This window comes from Salvelinus alpinus, chromosome 34, assembly GCF_045679555.1.
Source record: "Salvelinus alpinus chromosome 34, SLU_Salpinus.1, whole genome shotgun sequence".
Taxonomy (NCBI): Eukaryota; Metazoa; Chordata; class Actinopteri; order Salmoniformes; family Salmonidae; genus Salvelinus; species Salvelinus alpinus.
In genome coordinates, this window is record NC_092119.1 from 19101731 (window position 1) to 19117674 (window position 15944).

The 15944-nt window shown below is 43.7% G+C and overlaps 1 protein-coding gene across 2 annotated transcripts in view; it reads right to left on the bottom strand.

The window, feature by feature from the left end:
- The window catches only part of LOC139563531 (neuronal PAS domain-containing protein 3-like), a 425688-nt gene that overhangs the window by 273254 nt on the left and 136490 nt on the right, over positions 1 to 15944 (bottom strand). For both annotated transcript variants that reach the window (XM_071382264.1, XM_071382263.1), the window contains one exon: positions 2443 to 2687. In XM_071382264.1, coding sequence (XP_071238365.1) covers positions 2443 to 2687 — 245 coding nt within the window. The remainder of the gene's footprint in view (positions 1 to 2442; positions 2688 to 15944) is intronic.

The window sequence follows — 15944 nt, forward strand, 5'->3', positions numbered from 1 at the left end:
ACCGGCAGAGTGCTACTGAGATTTCCCTGAAGGTTACAATCATCAGGTATTAAGTAGACATGCATTGTCAAAAGTAGGCTCAGTTTTCTCCTCAGCAAATCTCCTATAATAACATATTCATGGTGACACCGACACGGGTCTTTATGTTAAGGCACAAGGCAAATTGATTGAGAGACTGTGTCTGCTAAATAAACTGGGCCGGCCATGAATCAGAAACAGTGTAACTCTGCTGCTGTATGAGGCTGGCTTTCATCTGTGTAGCACAAACAACTCTGAATTAAAAGGGCCTGGCCTCTCCCTCGTCTGATACTGTACAATAACACAGCATACCCTTCTCCCTCCTCCTGCATTACCATGCAGTGCATTGCTAAGCCTGGCTTGTGTGTGTGTGTGTGTGTGTGTGTGTGTGTGTGTGTGTGTGTGTGTGTGTGTGTGTGTGTGTGTGTGTGTGTGTGTGTGTGTGTGTGTGTGTGTGTGTGTGTGTGTGTGTGTGTGTGTGTGTGTGTGTGTGTGTGTGTGTGTGTGTGTGTGACATCTGTAAACCAATCAAAACGTATGACACCTCCACATCCTCTTCCAGTATCCATATCCTACCTACAGCCTCTATAGCCTGCTGTGTCTGGCAGGCTGGGAGCTGTGGAAGCGCCGGGTCAGGCTCATCTAACGTAGCCTATTCAGAAATAACACTGATTCATAGGCAGAGGGAGATGGTAAGCCGTCTCCATTAGCTACCGGCGATGCACAGCAACAAAAAGGATGGGATCAATACGCCGCTCTGTTCAGAATGAAGTGAAAATAAAATGTGGTGAGTTAGTGATTCAATTCAGACTGCCACTATCTGTCTGCCGATAGAAAGACAGGACATGCAGCAGAGGTGTAGTCAGTCATTCAAATATCCAAATGTAAAATGTTTCTGGTTCAAGGCCCCCCCAGCAGCATTGTATACTCATCTTTGATTGAATGCAAAGTGTAGGCTATAGGTCTTAGTTGTATCAGGAGGAAATCAAGCAGCCTTTTCCAATCCAAACCATTCAGCAGTATATATTTTCTAATTAAAATGCATGTGTCTCTTCAAAGCCAGACAACAATGATGCCATCTGGTGTGTGTGTGTGTGTGTGTGTGTGTGTATGTGTGTGTGTGTGTGTGTGTGTGTGTGTGTGTGTGTGTGTGTGTGTGTGTGTGTGTGTGTGTGTGTGTGTGTGTGTGTGTGTGTGTGTGTGTGTGTGTGTGTGTGTGTGTGTGTGTGTGTGTGTGTGTGTGTGTGTGTGTGTGTGTGTGTGTGTGTGTGTGTGTGTGTGTGTGTGTGTGTGTGTGTGTGTGTGTGTGTGTGTGTGTGTGTGTGTGTGTGTGTGTGTGTGTGTGTGTGTGTGTGTGTGTGTGTGTGTGTGTGTGTGTGTGCATGCCTCGGCAGAGCAAACAGCTCGCATTGACTGAACATTTCTGCAATTGACTTTAATCTTTACGGTCATTCCTACTCCAGCATACCCTATTAAAATATACAGAGCTGTATCGTCTTTAAGTGCACTGCACAAAGAACCAATTTCAAAGGCAAATTGGGTTACATTTTAAAATACTCAGAATTGCTGCATGTACTAGTAGGCTCAAAATGTATCAAAGTTAAATGTTTACATTTTCAATATGTGTGACCAGACCACAGGTGCCAGAGTTCCTAATTTCCCCTCCACTCTAACATTGAGTGTAGGCTTGTGTCCAGTAAAACATTAAAGGAATATATCTACTTACCAAGAGTCAGATTAACTTGTGGATACGATTTGTGTGTCTCTGTGTCCAGTATGAAGGAAGTTAGAGGTAGTTTCATGAGCCAATGCTAACTAGCGTTAGCCCAATGACTGGGAGTCTACAGGTACTGTAGTATATGCTACGCAGAGTCATATCTATGAGTTCATCTGACCCTGGGTAAGTAGAAAGATTTCTTAAATACCAGAATCTCGCAGAATCCCTTTAATCCTGTCATGGTCTACAGGAGTTTACGTTTTATAATATTAGAATTTACAGTATTACCTTAATATCACAGTATGTTAAAGCTCAGACAAAGAGAGATATCATCAATGTTTAGCTGGTAAAGTGAGAGAACCATTGATATAACCGTTTGGTACTGAACTACAGATATAGAATCTTAATTTGAGACAATTTGCTACAGCAGGAAAATAATCCTGCAGCAAAAGGACATGCCAATGATTATGTGGATTATAATTAATGGACATTTTTGTAGAGGTTGATATATCAAGTCTGAAATTTCAAAGTGAAAATTACAAACTTCAGATTTGTTTTTAAAACCTCAAAATACACTACACGTTTTACATTTCATGTGTTGAAGGAAAGTTCTCCTGCAACAGGGTGAATAAATTAAGATCCTACATCTGTAGACTGAACTGAACTAAATTGTGGGTAGCTGGACCATGGTGGTGAATGGAGCTTACCTTTGACGGAGGTGTTGGGCGGTGGGCCTTCCATGCGCAGGTTCCATGGCGGGTCCCCCTGGTTGGCAAAGTCTCTCATCTTAAGGTAGCTGATGGTGAGGCGGATGATGGAAGCCTTGTCCAGCTGGCTGGTGATGGCGCCGGGCAGGGGCAGCATCTTAGCCAGCTCATAGAACTCAAAGTTCTCCTTCCCCCGCCGCGAGCGAGCCGCATCCCGGGACTTCTCCTTCCTCAGAGCCTGCAACCTAGTGAGGAAAAGAGAAGAGACAGGAGTTAGGACTAGAGTTGTGTTCAGTAGGGATAAAACATTTAGAAACGTTTTGATACGTGTATGGGGAAATACTACCTCAACTCAGCAGTTAAGACCAGAGACATGTTCAGTGGGAAGCAAACATTTGAAGCAAGCAAGTAAGGACCTGGGTTCGACCAAGAAGCACAGAAATGTGTGGCATTCCATCATTCAATGCTAACACTACCATAAGCAGGTTAGCGAGAAAGCAAGACCAGGGACGTGTTAAGTAAGGAAAGTAAATGTTTTGAAACAGGGAGATACTTCCAGAACTTGTCGAATTAGAGTGCAGATTTTCATTTTCCATTGCTAAATGTTTTGCTAAGCCTTGACCAACTGAACATGACCCTGTACCCTCTGTCAGCTAAGACACCTGACTGTTGTCATACTGTGGCCTAAGTCTAGGTTACAGGGCTTTTGTACCAACCACACCAGCCCACAGTCAGTTGTGGCCATTAATGACTTTGCTCTACTCCAGTGGGAATGCTCACCACAATTGATTCAGTCATTGGAATTTAGAAGTGGGTCGAAGTTGTGATTAGCTTTGGCCTTGGGTCTCACGAGACAGCCTGCTGAATGACTTTCAGATTGCTGCCTTTTTCAAAGAAAGAGACTGCAATACGCCTAGATATTGCCATTCAGATAAATTTAATCAGCAAATGCTGTCAAGTGTAATGTCCACATGCTACAGTGCATGTGGGTATGGAAAGTTGTATTGTATTAATACTGTATTTGATATCAAGAATGTAGTTATTGATGTCAAACACAGGATTAATAAATGTTAAAATGGCTTTCCATATCTATACCAAAGTTTCCTCTCTCTCTCTCTCTCTCTCTCTCTCTCTCTCTCTCTCTCTCTCTCTCTCTCTCTCTCTCTCTCTCTCTCTCTCTCTCTCTCTCTCTCTCTCCTCTCTCTCTCTCTCCTCTCTCTTCTCTCTTTTCTCTCTCTCTCCTCTCTCTCTCTCATACTGCAGGTACATATTTATCAGATGTGTCACAATAGGATTAAAACAGATACCTGGGCATATATATATACTTTATTACTATATCCTACTGTATTTAGGTTTATGCTTATAAGTCCTTTACTTATCCAGCGGCAGTAGATCACATGACCTATTCAAGGATGCATGGTTGGTTATAGTCTATTGGTTCGCATCGTTCCAGTCAAACACTTCTGTCTGCTTTAGTCGCTGTATTATTTATTTCATATCAGATAACTCCAAGCAGACAGTTCCATTCTTCCATAACACAACTCCCAACTTTCCATGGCGTTCATCATCCCAAGCCATTTTGAATTAAGTTGGCAATAAATCACACAGGAACCTCTGGGTTCCCCACTGGCCGACAGCTAGATTAATTTTTTACCAGCACAAATACGAAATCAGTTCGAATGGACTTGAAAGATGAGGCAAGGCAGGGGTTTTTCCCCACGAAGATGAAAAATGACTGTTGGTGAAGAAAATAATTGTTCATTGTTTTGTCATTTACTTATCAGTGATTCAAGCTAAAAACAACATCATTAAGCCAACATGAAAACAGCCAGACAAGGCCCACCCACCCTCTGATAGATGTCGCTTACTTATAGAGTATATAGATTCAAAAGAAGATTTCAAAAATGAATTCATGCATTTAGAATTGCATGCAAGATTCAAATGACAATTCCCCAAGCACCACTTCCCACAACCTTCATTCAGCCAAAGACTGTCTTGTGGGTCACTAATGTCGTACTCATAGTTGTCAAAATCAATTTATGTTAGCTTTTGTGAGCATTAAGAGTGCAATAAGATCATTTCACTGCCAAATATAGATTAATCCTTTGCCTTTACATCTAGGTAGCAGATTGCCATTCTCGATCATGTCGACCGCTCCCCTGCAAGAAGAAAAGCACCATTTGATGGTCTACTGCTCAGACAATATATAAAGCTAGTTGTAATGGTTGTTTGGAGGCAAAGTGCAGCAGAGCTGCAGAATTTAATTTGTTCCACAAACCTGGAAAGCACTATGTCGGCCTGCCAAATATTTTTGCATGTGCCGGGGTTGTGTTACCTTAGTACAGCGGACAGACAGTACGTATCATGTTCTACCAGCGTAAATGTAACACTTTCTTTTATAAACATGACATTAAATCATGTTGTAGTTTAACATGAACCCCACAATGGCTTTTCAAGTGCCTTTCAGAAGACAGGGATGAGGTCACTAGCATTGGCTGTATTTGGTTTTGTTTCCAGGTTAACCAGAGGTCACAAAGGTTGTTCTGTGGTGCACTGCACACCACATACCGTACTTTCTGTTCTTCAACTTTATGTAGATTACTGTAAACAAAAATGATGTTATCTATTTTTTTCCTAGACTGTGAGCCGTCTCTCATAAGATAATCACTTACTAAATTGGTGACCAGCCCCATACATACCGCAACGTGTACTGTATGTCCCCATAGTCTGTATTATAAACTGGGTGGTTCGAGCCCAGAATGCTGATTGGCTGACAGCCATGGTATATCAGACCATATACCACGGGTATGACAAAACATTTCATTTTACTGTTCTAATTACATTGGTAACCAGTTTATAATAGCAATAAAGCACCTCGGGGGTTTGTGGTATATGGCCAATATCAATCCCAGAGCTAATACTATGCTGCTCCCACCAGTGTCAGCTGTCTAAAAAGAGACTGACCAGTGGTAGGGAGCACAAGCAGTCAGGGCTGGCGTTATGGGCGGGCCTTAGGGGCCCTGGCCTGCCCTAGCAAACCTTCTTGCCCATCCAAATAAAATACTTAAATATTGATCATTTATTTGAACGAGACGCACGCTGATAGAAAGACGCATCAGTCTCAGAGAAAGCATCCGAGCGAGAGAAAGTGCGCCTCTGTCTCAGTATGTATAGACCATGTGTCTGATGCTGTCTGGACCAAAAGAACCAGGAGAACCAGACAGCATGTCATACTATTCCTGGCCAGACAACCTCAGATACATGGGTTACATATAGTAAGACAGAGGGGCGCTGTTTCACTCGCTTGGATGCTTTCGTCAGTGAGATCATTTCAGTCACTTGCGAATTGAAGGAAAGTTGGAGGATGCACTGTTTGGATGCTGGAATTATTTTGGACGAACGTGCAAAGGTAATCTACTTTTTGAAGTGATTTCTTTGACAATCAAATGAAAACATCATGACTGTTTGTGTTCATGCCACATTAAAAGGTAATACATTTTTACAGTTAAATGATGGCTTTGCTATAAAACCCACACAAGAGCATGCACACATAGGAGGTCCCAGGGGAAAAACACGCCCCCTATGGAAATCAAATGCCTGTTCAACTGATTCATTCTGGCAAGCAGGACAGCTTCGAAATCTGGCATTACGCTTGAGTCCCAGAGAAGTGTGGTTATCAACAGGAAACGGGTCATTGCGTAGAGAGAACCATCTCTATCACCTACACTACTACAGTAAATCATCTGCTCCACAATGGAGGAACAACCAGACCACATTTTATTTGCATCATTTTTCAAACAATTCTCTGTATTCTCATTCGAAACCACACAAACCCACATCCATACACAAATCTCAATGACATAATGGAGAGAAACTCCATACTGGTGAATGTTTACTTGAGAATAGAATGCTTATGTCTCATAGAGACATGCCAGTGGGGAAATCAAGCAATGTGCGGGGTGGCTGATAGGGATCTGTGTGTAGGAATAGAAAGTCCCACACCTAGAAGAGACCCTAGAGTACAGTTAGCATTGTTAAAATGGAAAACGACTGAGAGGACGAGATTAGCGATATGAAATGTACACAGAACAGGCTATTTGTTCACTCCAGTAACAGGACTCCAAACACAGAGGAAGTCAGCATCCATTTGGAGTCCATTAGCTTTGACTTATATACTGAAGGCCTCACTTATAATATGAACATAATTATAATAATACAAACCAGACTAAACTTAATGCTAGTGTTGTTGCTTTGAATATCCTAAGCGGCTGGCAGCTTACAGTACCTAATGTCTTTCTTTAAGAAAAATCACAAGGTATGTTTAGATGTGCTTGTGCAGTAAACAAAAATAAAGCAGCTACAGGGTCATTGGCCAATGAAATGAATGGACATCTTTAATGGATGTGTCTAAGATATCGCTCTACTTAGCCAATCACTTACCGTTCAACTTCTGAGGACAAGGAGAATACATCAAGCGGCTGAAACGTGTGTGAATGATCATGTAGGACCGGAGCAATAGTTTTAATCAGTGTTGAAATGGCAGAGCAGAGAGCCCCCTCCTGAAGAAATGGATGACACCACTGATCAGGGGACTAAATGACAAAACCAATAAATTGCTTTTGTGACTCTCTGCTCTCCATGTAGCAATAAAGGGAAAGGGGGGGGGGGCACTCACTGCATTAGGTTATATTTCCCATGATAACAAATGATATCTCCTTAGTTACATAATTGAACTTCTCATCAACTTGGTCACACGGGGTCATCAAACCTGTCCAAACCCCCAGCAGACAATGAGGGGTTATAGAAAACAACACTGTTCAGGTTAGGTCTCACTCCACCCACTCTAAATACCACCAACACTGTTCAGGTTAGGCCTCACTCCACTCACTCTAAATACCACCAACACTGTTCAGGTTAGGCCTCACTCCACTCACTCTAAATACCACCAACACTGTTCAGGTTAGGCCTCACTCCACCCACTCTAAATATCACCACACTGTTCAGGTTAGGTCTCACTCCACCCACTCTAAATACCACCAACACTGTTCAGGTTAGGTCTCACTCCACCCACTCTAAATACCACCAACACTGTTCAGGTTAGGCCTCACTCCACTCACTCTAAATATCACCACACTGTTCAGGTTAGGTCTCACTCCACCCACTCTAAATACCACCAACACTGTTCAGGTTAGGCCTCACTCCACCCACTCTAAATACCACCAACACTGTTCAGGTTAGGTCTCACTCCCCCCACTCTAAATACCACCAACACTGTTCTGGTTAGGCCTCACTCCACTCACGCTAAATACCACCAACACTGTTCAGGTTAGGTCTCACTCCACTCACTCTAAATACCACCAACACTGTTCAGGTTAGGTCTCACTCCACTCACTCTAAATACCACCAACACTGTTCAGGTAAGGCCTCACTCCACTCACTCTAAATACCACCAACACTGTTCAGGTTAGGCCTCACTCCACTCACTCTAAATACAACCAACACTGTTCAGGTTAGACCTCACTCCACTCACTCTAAATACCACCAACACTGTTCAGGTTACGTCTCACTCCACTCACTCTAAATACCACCAACACTGTTCAGGGAAGGCCTCACTCCACTCACTCTAAATACCACCAACACTGTTCAGGTTAGGCCTCACTCCACTCACTCTAAATACAACCAACACTGTTCAGGTTAGGCCTCACTCCACTCACTCTAAATACCACCAACACTGTTCAGGTAAGGCCTCACTTCACTCACTCTAAATACCACCAACACTGTTTAGGTTCGTTCTCACTCCACTCACTCTAAATACCACCAACACTGTTCAGGTTAGGCCTCACTCCACTCACTCTAAATACCACCAACACTGTTCAGGTTAGGCCTCACTCCACTCACTCTGCATACCACCAACACTGTTCAGGTTAGGCCTCACTCCACTCACTCTAAATACCACCAACACTGTTCAGGTTAGGTCTCACTCCACTAACTCTAAATACCACCAACACTGTTCAGGTTAGGTCTCACTCCACTCACTCTAAATACCACCAACACTGTTCAGGTTAGGCCTCACTCCACTCACTCCAAATACCACCAACACTGTTCAGGTTAGGTCTCACTCCACTCACGCTAAATATCACCAACACTGTTCAGGTCAGGCCTCACTCCACTCACTCTAAATACCACCAACACTGTTCAGGTTAGGTCTCACTCCACTAACTCTAAATACCACCAACACTGTTCAGGTTAGGTCTCACTCCACTCACTCTAAATACCACCAACACTGTTCAGGTTAGGCCTCACTCCACTCACTCCAAATACCACCAACACTGTTCAGGTTAGGTCTCACTCCACTCACGCTAAATATCACCAACACTGTTCAGGTCAGGCCTCACTCCACTCACTCTAAATACCACCAACACTGTTCAGGTTAGGTCTCACTCCACCCACTCTAAATACCACCAACACTGTTCAGGTTAGGCCTCACTCCACTCACGCTAAATACCACCAACACTGTTCAGGTTAGGTCTCACTCCACTCACTCTAAATACCACCACACTGTTCAGGTTAGGCCTCACTCCACTCACTCTAAATACCACCAACACTGTTCAGGTTAGGTCTCACTCCACTCACGCTAAATACCACCAACACTGTTCAGGTTAGGTCTCGCTCAACTCACGCTAAATACCACCAACACTGTTCAGGTTAGGTCTCACTCCACCCACTCTAAATACCACCAACACTGTTCAGGTTAGGCCTCACTCCACTCACGCTAAATACCACCAACACTGTTCAGGTTAGGTCTCACTCCACTCACTCTAAATACCACCAACACTGTTCAGGTTAGGCCTCACTCCACTCACTCTAAATACCAACAACACTGTTCAGGTTAGGCCTCACTCATCTCACTCTAAATACCACCAACACTGTTCAGGTTAGGTCTCACTCCTCTCACTCTAAATACCACCAACACTGTTCAGGTTAGGTCTCACTCCACTCACGCTAAATACCACCAACACTGTTCAGGTTAGGTCTCACTCCACTCACTCTAAATACCACCACACTGTTCAGGTTAGGCCTCACTCCACTCACGCTAAATACCACCAACACTGTTCAGGTTAGGCCTCACTCCACTCACGCTAAATACCACCAACACTGTTCAGGTTAGGTCTCACTCCACTCACGCTAAATACCACCAACACTGTTCAGGTTAGGTCTCACTCCACTCACTCTAAATACCACCAACACTGTTCAGGTTAGGTCTCACTCCACTCACTCTAAATACCACCAACACTGTTCAGGTTAGGCCTCACTCCACTCACTCTAAATACCACCAACACTGTTCAGGTTAGGCCTCACTCCACTCACTCTAAATACCACCAACACTGTTCAGGTTAGGTCTCACTCCACTCACTCTAAATACCACCAACACTGTTCAGGTTAGGCCTCACTCCACCCACTCTAAATACCACCAACACTGTTCAGGTTAGGCCTCACTTCACTCACTCTAAATACCACCAACACTGTTCAGGTTAGGTCTCACTCCCCCCACTCTAAATACCACCAACACTGTTCAGGTTAGGTCTCACTCCACCCACTCTAAATACCACCAACACTGTTCAGGTTAGACCTCACTCCACTCACGCTAAATACCACCAACACTGTTCAGGTTAGGTCTCACTCCACTCACGCTAAATACCACCACAATGTTCAGGTTAGGCCTCACTCCACTCACTCTAAATACCACCACACTGTTCAGGTTAGGTCTCACTCCACTCACGCTAAATACCACCACACTGTTCAGGTTAGGCCTCACTCCACTCACTCTAAATACCACCAACACTGTTCAGGTTAGGTCCCACTCCACTCACTCTAAATACCACCAACACTGTTCTGGTTAGGCCTCACTCCACTCACGCTAAATACCACCAACACTGTTCAGGTTAGGTCTCACTCCACTCACTCTAAATACCACCAACACTGTTCAGGTTAGGTCTCACTCCACTCACTCTAAATACCACCAACACTGTTCAGGTAAGGCCTCACTCCACTCACTCTAAATACCACCAACACTGTTCAGGTTAGGCCTCACTCCACTCACTCTAAATACAACCAACACTGTTCAGGTTAGACCTCACTCCACTCACTCTAAATACCACCAACACTGTTCAGGTTAGGTCTCACTCCACTCACTCTAAATACCACCAACACTGTTCAGGGAAGGCCTCACTCCACTCACTCTAAATACCACCAACACTGTTCAGGTTAGGCCTCACTCCACTCACTCTAAATACAACCAACACTGTTCAGGTTAGGCCTCACTCCACTCACTCTAAATACCACCAACACTGTTCAGGTAAGGCCTCACTTCACTCACTCTAAATACCACCAACACTGTTTAGGTTCGTTCTCACTCCACTCACTCTAAATACCACCAACACTGTTCAGGTTAGGCCTCACTCCACTCACTCTAAATACCACCAACACTGTTCAGGTTAGGCCTCACTCCACTCACTCTGCATACCACCAACACTGTTCAGGTTAGGCCTCACTCCACTCACTCTAAATACCACCAACACTGTTCAGGTTAGGTCTCACTCCACTAACTCTAAATACCACCAACACTGTTCAGGTTAGGTCTCACTCCACTCACTCTAAATACCACCAACACTGTTCAGGTTAGGCCTCACTCCACTCACTCCAAATACCACCAACACTGTTCAGGTTAGGTCTCACTCCACTCACGCTAAATATCACCAACACTGTTCAGGTCAGGCCTCACTCCACTCACTCTAAATACCACCAACACTGTTCAGGTTAGGTCTCACTCCACCCACTCTAAATACCACCAACAATGTTCAGGTTAGGCCTCACTCCACTCACGCTAAATACCACCAACACTGTTCAGGTTAGGTCTCACTCCACTCACTCTAAATACCACCACACTGTTCAGGTTAGGCCTCACTCCACTCACTCTAAATACCACCAACACTGTTCAGGTTAGGTCTCACTCCACTCACGCTAAATACCACCAACACTGTTCAGGTTAGGTCTCGCTCCACTCACGCTAAATACCACCAACACTGTTCAGGTTAGGTCTCACTCCACCCACTCTAAATACCACCAACACTGTTCAGGTTAGGCCTCACTCCACTCACGCTAAATACCACCAACACTGTTCAGGTTAGGTCTCACTCCACTCACTCTAAATACCACCAACACTGTTCAGGTTAGGCCTCACTCCACTCACTCTAAATACCAACAACACTGTTCAGGTTAGGCCTCACTCATCTCACTCTAAATACACCAACACTGTTCAGGTTAGGCCTCACTCCACTCACTCTAAATACCACCAACACTGTTTAGGATCGTTCTCACTCCACTCACTCTAAATACCACCAACACTGTTCAGGTTAGGCCTCACTCCACTCACTCTAAATACCACCAACACTGTTCAGGTTAGGCCTCACTCCACTCACTCTACATACCACCAACACTGTTCAGGTTAGGCCTCACTCCACCCACTCTAAATACCACCAACACTGTTCAGGTTAGGTCTCACTCCACTAACTCTAAATACCACCACCAACACTGTTCAGGTTAGGTCTCACTCCACTCACTCTAAATACCACCAAAACTGTTCAGGTTAGGCCTCACTCCACTCACTCCAAATACCACCAACACTGTTCAGGTTAGGTCTCACTCCACTCACGCTAAATATCACCAACACTGTTCAGGTTAGGCCTCACTCCACTCACTCTAAATACCACCAACACTGTTCAGGTTAGGTCTCACTCCACCCACTCTAAATACCACCAACACTGTTCAGGTTAGGCCTCACTCCACTCACGCTAAATACCACCAACACTGTTCAGGTTAGGTCTCACTCCACTCACGCTAAATACCACCACACTGTTCAGGTTAGGCCTCACTCCACTCACTCTAAAAACCACCAACACTGTTCAGGTTAGGTCTCACTCCACTCACGCTAAATACCACCACACTGTTCAGGTTAGGCCTCACTCCACTCACTCTAAATATCACCAACACTGTTCAGGTTAGGTCTCACTCCACTCACTCTAAATACCACCAACACTGTTCAGGTTAGGCCTCACTCCACTCACGCTAAATACCACCAACACTGTTCAGGTTAGGCCTCACTCCACTCACGCTAAATACCACCAACACTGTTCAGGTTAGGTCTCACTCCACTCACTCTAAATACCACCAACACTGTTCAGGTTAGGTCTCACTCCACCCACTCTAAATACCACCAACACTGTTCAGGTTAGGCCTCACTCATCTCACTCTAAATACCACCAACACTGTTCAGGTTAGGCCTCACTCCACCCACTCTAAATACCACCAACACTGTTCAGGTTAGGTCTCACTCCACTCACGCTAAATACCACCAACACTGTTTAGGTTAGGTCTCACTCCACCCACTCGAAATACCACCAACACTGTTCAGGTTAGGCCTCACTCCACTCACTCTAAATACCACCAACACTGTTCAGGTTAGGCCTCACTCCACTCACTCTAAATACCACCACACTGTTCAGGTTAGGTCTCACTCCACTCACTCTAAATACCACCAACACTGTTCAGGTTAGGCCTCACTCCACTCACTCTAAATACCACCACACTGTTCAGGTTAGGCCTCACTCCACTCACTCTAAATACCACCAACACTGTTCAGGTTAGGCCTCACTCCTCTCACTCTAAATACCACCACACTGTTCAGGTTAGGCCTCACTCCACTCACTCTAAATACCACCAACACTGTTCAGGTTAGGCCTCACTCCACTCACTCTAAATACCACCAACACTGTTCAGGTTAGGCCTCACTCCACTCACTCTAAATACCACCAACACTGTTCAGGTTAGGTCTCACTCCACTCACTCTAAATACCACCAACACTGTTCAGGTTAGGCCTCACTCCACTCACTCTAAATACCACCAACACTGTTCAGGTTAGGCCTCACTCCACTCACTCTAAATACCACCAACACTGTTCTGGTTAGGTCTCACTTCACCCACTCTAAATACCACCAACACTGTTCTGGTTAGGCCTCACTCCACTCACTCTAAATACCACCAACACTGTTCTGGTTAGGCCTCACTCCACCCACTCCAAATACCACCAACACTGGACAAAACCAGGCCCCAGATTCACAAAGCGTCTCAGAGGAGTGCTGATATAGGCTCAGTTTAGCCTTTTAGATAATAATGAATAAGACTAAATGGACAGTGGAAGCCTGATCCTGGATCAGCAGTCTCAATCTGAGATGCTTTTGGAAGACAGACCCAGGTTGCAGAGGGGCGGCAAGGAGTTTCTAACTCAGCATTACATGCTACACTAAGATGCTTAGTGCTATCCGGAATCCTTGGGACGTCCCTACCCTAAACCCTAACCTTAACTTCTAGTTCCTCCCAAACCCGGATCCGGGAGCACCCCCCACAGTAAAAAAGCTGACTAGCATAGCCTAGCATAGCGTCACAAGTAAATACAAGCATCTAAATATCATTAAATCACAAGTCCAAGACACCAGATGAAAGATACAGATCTTGTGAATCCAGCCATCATTTCTGATTTTTAAAATGTTTTACAGGGAAGACACAATATGTAAATCTATTAGCTAACCACGTTAGCAAAAGACACCACTTTTTTTACTCCACCAGTTTTTTACTCCATCAGTAGCTATCACTAATTCGACTAAATAAAGATATATATAGCCACTAACCAAGAAACAACTTCATAAGATGACAGTCTGATAACATATTTATGGTATAGCATATGTTTTTTTAGAAAAATTTGCATTTTTCAGGTATAAATCATAGTTTACCATTGCAGCCACTATCACAAAACTCACCAAAGCGACTAGAATAACTACAGAGAGCAACGTGTATTACCTAATTACTCATCCTAAAACATTTCTTAAAAATACACAGCGTGCAGCAATTAAAAGACACAGATCTTGTGAATCCTGACAATATTTCAGATTTTCTAAGTGTTTTACAGCGAAAACACAATATATCGTTATATTAGCATACCACATGAGCTAACATCACCCCAGCATTGATTCAAGGCAAAAAGAGCGATAACGTTATCATCACCAAAATATATTAATTTTTTCACTAACCTTCTCAGAATTCTTCAGATGATAGTCCTGTAACATCATATTACACAATGCATATAGAGTTTGTTCGGAAATGTGCATATTTAGCATCACAAATCGTGGTTATGCAATGTAATCAGTCAAAACATGGCATGCATTCTGCCCGGCGCCATCTTGGAAAGGCACCTAAGTTTACGATTATTTATCGATTAGATTGACAAAAAAAATACAGGTTGGACAGCTAATGAAAGATGCATTAGTTATTAATGCAACCGCTGAGTTAAATTTTTTAAATTAACGTTACTAGACATACAGTGTGCGTTACAGCCAGACTAGTGCCGCAACAATGGCCGACAAATGCGTTTACATTTTTCCACATAAATACGGAATAAAATCATAAATAGCTCTTACTTTTGGACGAGCTTCCATCAGAATCTTGGGCAAGTTGTCCTTTGTCCAAAAGAATCGTTGCTTTGTTGTAAAACGTCCTCTTCAACTTCGGAACTAGCAGCTAACAATAGCTATGTCGCACAGACATGCCCAAATGGCCAAAGTGCAATACTAAGGAAATACCGAAAATAGCAATATACTCGCATAAATTGATATAACTCGGTTTAAAATAACTTCGTTATGATGTTTCTAACACCTATATCGAATTAAATTACAGACGGACATATCTAAGGCCGATAACTGAGCGTTTCAAAATGCTATCCTGAGGTCTTGCGTTGCGTAATGGCGGAAGTCGAAAAGAGAGCGCACTTCGTTCCTTGGGGCTTTATAAGCTCTGAGAAATACGTAGAGACTCCATTCCACTTCTCATTGGTTACTGACATCCAGGGGAAGGCGGGTGCAGTTCATTTCGATCCATAGGGCACACACAGAGCTTTAAACTGATCTGAGAACAGAGACAATTTTTCTGACCTTCGCATGTCCTGTCATGATTTTCGCTGTAGAAAGAGTTCTGGTTCACCCACAGACATAATAACGGTTTTAGAAACTAGAGATTGTTTTCCATCCAATAGTAATAATAATATGCATATTGTACGAGCAAGAATTGAGTATGAGGCAGTTTAATTTGGAGATGATATTTTCCAAAGTGGAAACAGCACCCCCTGTATTGAGAAAAGGTTTTAACCTTTACCCTTACCCTTAACCATAACCCTTATGTCACCCTAACCCTAACCTTCACCATTTTACATTTCAACTTCAATGGGGTAACGTCACAGTTGGGAAATCCCAAGGATCTCGGATAGCATGGATATCACTAAGATGTTCACAAAAAGTTTCCTGTATTTAAATAATAATAATTCAGATTCACTGTTTAATTCTTATGGCTGCAATCCCGTTAACGGGATCGATATGACAACAGCCAGTGAAAGTGC